General features: G+C 30.2%; 1 protein-coding gene across 4 annotated transcripts in view; it reads left to right on the top strand.

Moving 5' to 3' along the window:
• The window catches only part of how (protein held out wings), a 261,473-nt gene that overhangs the window by 208,438 nt on the left and 47,035 nt on the right, over nucleotides 1–6,000 (top strand). For all 4 annotated transcript variants that reach the window (XM_067050424.1, XM_067050423.1, XM_067050425.1 and 1 more), the window contains exon 2: nucleotides 447–580. In XM_067050424.1, the coding sequence (XP_066906525.1) occupies nucleotides 447–580 (134 nt within the window). The remainder of the gene's footprint in view (nucleotides 1–446; nucleotides 581–6,000) is intronic.

Genomic DNA, 6,000 nt, shown 5'->3' with positions numbered 1-6,000 from the left:
TATATATGGTGAATCTTTTAACAGAAATCCCTCTTCACGGTTAGTTTCATTTTGGTCCCGGCCAATAAGTTACATATGTACCCCTCATTCCGGACGCTTACAATTATTTTATTCCCTATCTGCACTGTTCACTTCTCTTTAACGGACACACGTCATAAAATATCGATGTACAGTCTGGTACATTGAGTACAACTTAATTTTGGAGTCACTTACTTTCGGACTGATTATGATAAGTGACGTTGATAATCATATTATTGCATTTATTTTTATGTTAACCCATTCTCAAGGGAAATCCTTCTCCATATAAGTGATAAAATCATCTTCCCTGAAGATGTCAATTACATAGAATTGACTTTCACTTTTTATTTGTAAATAATGAAGTATTTATTCTTGGGAATCTTTTCTACAATATTATGTTTTCTAAAATTTCAATTTTTTTGTTTCAGAAATTGGAAGGGTACGGTCATCACTGTTCCAGGTTGACGGCGTCAAAAAAGAACCCCTGGTACTTCCAGAACCAGAAGGAGAAACGATGACACTAACAGACAAAGTCTACGTACCAGTTAAAGACCATCCAGACGTAAGTTGTTTTTAATAATATTTAAGCTAATTTAAGGATTCAGTTGTAACACTCCGTTAATAGCTTAATGATTGGTTGCGAAAAACTACAAGATTATTGATAAGTGCTTCTTTTTTTTCTTTCCACGGCTCTTCTTTCTCTTCGCTTTCAGAATGAAATAGAACGGTATTATGTACTTGTTTTGTAGACCTTGTCCCATCGTCAGTGAGTAAAGCTTAAATTTTCAAAATGAGTTAGGAAGCAAAACTTAAAGTTGTGTACAAAGTTTAGAAAAATCTTGATTTTTTTTTTTTTTTTAATTTAATATTATTTCTAATTTTCTTTTAATTTCATTATATATGATCCTCTTATTTTACCAACTAGATTATATTTTAAAGTTAATATCTTGGTTTCGTGTTCATAACAGAACATTTTTATAAGTCGACCTTTAAGTTACCTGTATCCAAATGTATTATTTCTCCTTATTATCTCTCATGAACTTTTTCCGTTCCATTTCCTTGAGATGCAATACGTCGCCTTGAGGAACAATTTAAATTGTAGTAATTTAGCTTCCATACTGTAATTCACCTGATCCTTTCGCGCTAGGCCTGTATTGAGAATAAAACGTTGATACCCTGGAGCGAGCATTGACTTATCGCAACGTTACGTTACTGGAGAAACGGCTATGTTATGCGGGCGCAATTTCACTTTCTCTATTTACTTGGAAAATAACTTTCCATTGTGGCCTCAATTTGCCAACGACTAGTCTGCATTTTCATTTAATTTAATGCAATCTTGCATTTTTTTAAAAATACTTAAGTCAAAAATTTTTGTCCATATCCTTGAACAGGTTTTTCTCACATTGGCCAATCTTTAAAAATGGCAATCTAAGCTTTTTCTCCTATATAGCCGTCAAGTATGTTTATGAATCTTCTTAAAGTGAGCTCACATACAAATTGATATAAATTTTTTTTTAGCTTTAAAAGGGTATAAGATTGATTATATTCACAAAAAAAAGACAGATGATCAACAATTGTTGACAAGTTGGTTGGTGCCCTTAGACATTTGGCGCCCTCGCACAATTACGTCATGGGCGTTCACTTTCCTTCCCTTTCTAAAAAAAATGTATTGAATAAATAAAAGTTGTTGTACTTCATGTTTGAATCATCAACAAATTTAAAATTTTACTTACTCTTAATTATGAAAATCAAACCAGGGGATAATATTTTATAGTAACAACCTTAAATTATTTATTAATATTACTGTTTAATCCCTTTTGTTTGGAAATCAAAAAGGAGAGCAACTATATATGGGAAAATACTAAGATCGAATCAGTGTTGCCACAAACTTCTCTCTCTGTTTCGCTTTAATTAGGACTATATTCAAAACCGTTTTCACCAGGGGTCTGAGCTTAAACCTTGTGAACAATTACCGAAATTGTGAAGTATCTTGTTCAAAATTACTACAACCATCAATACCTCTGGTTAACATGATCTGACATAGTCATGAAGAGAATAATCTTAGTACTTAAATCTCATTGTTTGTGTTAGTTAATTTAATTACGAAATTTATCAACAAGAGACTGCGATTTTATCCATTAAACTGAAATGGTACTTATAAAAAGTCTAGCATAAAATTTCTTTCAATTTATTATTTGGTTCCAGCGCTCATTGTGTTCAAATCTGAAGGTGTTCAAAATAGATGTACAAGTGTATTGTATAAAAGTATTTTATGGTTAAATTCAAGGGGTGGTAAAGTATTATAGTAAAGTATAATAAATATGTATAGTATAATGTGCAAGCGTGTATGAAGTTTTTATGATATATGTGCCAGTGAGAAATCGGTTAATATAACTACTACTCGTTATAGTGAAAATGATAACAGGTTTGCAAATTCCCTAAAGATATTATCCTAGCTGTGTACCAGAAGCCTTTAAATGATCCTTATAGGAACAGGTGGTGGCCGACCCAGTGATCTAGAGCGGTACTGATAAAAGGAACTGTGATTTAGTGAGCGGTCACAGTTCGTTAGTTGCTGCTTTTCACCGCCATCGCCAGTCACTGTTTTGGCACTCCGCGTTCTTATTTTCTTTTGTCCCGTTTCATTGGAATTTTTCTCACATTGAATCGCTGTCGGATTAATATAACTGTTAAATTTCGTTAGAGGAATAAATTGTCTTTTTTTTTATGTACAATCTGTTCATTTCTCTAAAGTGTTACCGTTTTTCGATATCCTCCACTACAATGTAGATATTTTCCGTTCTAGACAATCAAATCAATAATAGGTCTTTTAAACTACTAGAAGCCCAATATTTCTAAATCTTCTTGTTCTCCTATCCAGTTTCGGCTATCCAACAATTATCCAAGTTAGAAAGGCCATCAGCTGAAATTCATTTTTTTTTAATTATAGCTCTCTCACTCATCCTGCAGTACCTTTCAATACCAATGACACTGTAAAAGATGATACAAATGAAATTAACGATATAACGTTTAACTTGATTTACTCGTTTGTTCCACAATAAATGTGTTTTTACTCAAACACATTTTTCCAACGAAGAAAATTTAGATTACTTAGATGTTTAACTAAGGTTATTTATTTTGGGATACTCTACTTCTAAACAAGCAGAAAATAAAATTTAAAAAACTTCTTTCTTTTTTTACGTTTACTTTATTTGGAAAAAAAAGTAGATACAAATTAATTTCTATGTATTTTATCGAAAAGTGTGTGGATGTAACCTTAATAATTTATTGTTTTTTACTTTTTTATAAATGAAAGTCGACGTTACTTTGTGTACTGGATCTGTTTTATGGAATATAAACAACAAGAACAAAGTTTTTTTTTAACAAAAAAGGAGATTCAAAATTATTTAAAAAAATCATTTTTACCTTGCATCTCTATCATACCAGGTTTTTACCGACCTTTTACTTTTTTAACTGTTTCGAATTGTTCTTTTTAAATTAAATACTACAACAGTTTATTTTTTCCATGACATTATTATTACTAGAACGCTTATGAAAAACAATAAAATAAGAAAACTAGCAATCTCTACTGCATCCATGCTTTTTATTTACGTTATTGTATTATTTTTATTAGTTCACATCAGTTATGATCATTAATTTTATCTATTCCATGATCTTTTCAACCGCCAGTGGCATCACATTAAATCTGAATTGTCCTAAGGTGATGGTTTTCTATGACTTGACTAACTTTTATCTATGAAAAGGATGACAAAACGTTTCGAAATAATTCTTAAGTTATTTCGATCTAATCGTTTCCATTTGACCGTCATTATCGTGGAAAAGTTGTCTGGACTGACTTGATGGAACTTCAAATTATTGACATTTTTACTGCCCAATTTTAAATAAGAAATCAGTGATGACTTCATCTAATGGAAAGTAATAAAAAAAGGCTGTAACAAACTTTACGTTTCGAAGTTATCCTTATATGTATTAGGAAATCAGCAATCCCTAAGTCCTTTTTTTCATTAGGAACGTTATATTCATTTAAGAGGGCTTGATGTAAATAATTAATTCCATGACGTTAACGATTGCCATAAAACATTATTGCGATCGTATCTTGAACCGATCCAAAAATAGATATTTATCATACCCAAAACATTTTTCAGTTGAGTGATCATTAATTACAATCTCACTTTTTAAATTGTTAAATATAGGATATTAAATGACCTCTCATATGTTTATGTTCGTTTAAAAAAAAATAATTAGAGATCAGCTAATAGTTTGTTCAACATTTTATTTAAAATTCCATCGTCCTACTGGATTATATAAAAATTAATAAAAATAAAAAATTTATTTGTTTATGTGTTAAGGCTTTTATTAAAACATCATACACCATAAAACCTACTTTCCTATGATATAGTTGATTCTGTAAAATTAATGTCCATAATTTATAAAGGATGTTACATTTATTTTTTTAAAATTTCTGAAAGTAGAACTACATCTTTGGAATTGAGCGTTTTCTGCTTTTTCAATAACGAAATAAAAAATACATATAAAAATATAGCTGTAATCCTCTATTACTTACTATGATGAAATACTCTTTTGAAATTAACGCTTTATAAATATCTCCTCATAAATATTTTCATTATTCCGCATTAAAGAGAAATAAATATTTACATTGCAGTGATCGGTACGGCATAAAATAAAACAACTATTTTGCAGTACAAAAAGTTCATTTATTGAAATTCTTTTAATTCTCTACTATTAAAAAACTATTTTATAAGACATTGTGTAGTTATCCGTTGAACAAATGCATTCAATCATTGTTTTAAACAATTAAAATCTATGTTAAATTATCATGAATAATGCAAAAACATAACAAAAAAATGATTTTGGTACGTATTCCGATCAGTTTTAGATTGCTTTGGAATTTTTTATCTACATACTTTTTACTCAAAAAATATTCCTTGAATATTTAAAAATCATGGTTATGTTAAATCATACCTTGAATATTTTTAATAATTAATCTAAATCATACATTCAATTAGTTATAGAGAAATATCATCAAAGCAACATAATGATAATTCTGTTTTAAATAAAGGAAATAATAGGAATACAAGATAACGAAACTAAATAGAATCCATCTTTACACGCATATACCGACAACCGTGATATAGTTATTTATGTATCTTATATGTGTAGTAGTTAATTTTTGAACTATCTACATATGTGTTATTCCATGAATGCTTATGAAATCAGTTATTAAAAAACATAAGTCACCGTTAAAGTGCCACAATCAGTCTAACTGGACTGAATGTCTTACAAAATATTTTGTGTGTGTATTTAACGACATTTATAGCGTTCTGGTGCTGTTTGATGGTATTATGTCAAAATGTCACAAGGCGAAGTCCATTTTTACATTCTCACGTAGCCAGATCTACACGAACCCTAAACACAGAAGGATCCTGCAATATATTTCACCGCCTCCGAGATTTTTGGCCCCGAGATCGGCTTCCGCTTTTTGAAGTTTTTATTGAGTACTAAAAAAGCCGGAAGACTTATGTTCTACTCAGTAATGGCAATAACTTAGCCGTGAGGTCGATAAATTTCTTCGAGGTGTCAACAATCTAAATTAGGATTTATTTCTTCACATTTTACTATTTTTAACGGAATATCATTTTTATCCTAACCCACTATTTCTTCTAGTTAGGAGTGTCAAATTATAATTTTAAAATAATACTCGACGCAAAATGATGATTTAATTTTGATTAATAATGATCCTAGGATTATGGGCTGGTCCTGAAGCACTTCCAAATTCCCATGAACTAGGATTTATTTTCCTTTCTGTTACTCTCCATATAGTTTGGAACCTTCTTATGTCATAATTTATTTGAGTCCTCCTTTACTGGAATGCGGGCGCTGAAATAATTTGCCTGTATGTCCCATTACTTTCACTACTTAATAAACACGAGTGTAATAAAT

Source organism: Halyomorpha halys, unplaced genomic scaffold, assembly GCF_000696795.3.
Source record: "Halyomorpha halys isolate HHAL.00 unplaced genomic scaffold, Hhal_1.1 Scaffold110.1, whole genome shotgun sequence".
In the NCBI taxonomy this organism is placed as follows: domain Eukaryota; kingdom Metazoa; phylum Arthropoda; class Insecta; order Hemiptera; family Pentatomidae; genus Halyomorpha; species Halyomorpha halys.
Note: the sequence above shows the minus strand (reverse complement) of the source record. Positions and strands in the feature narration are given on the sequence as shown.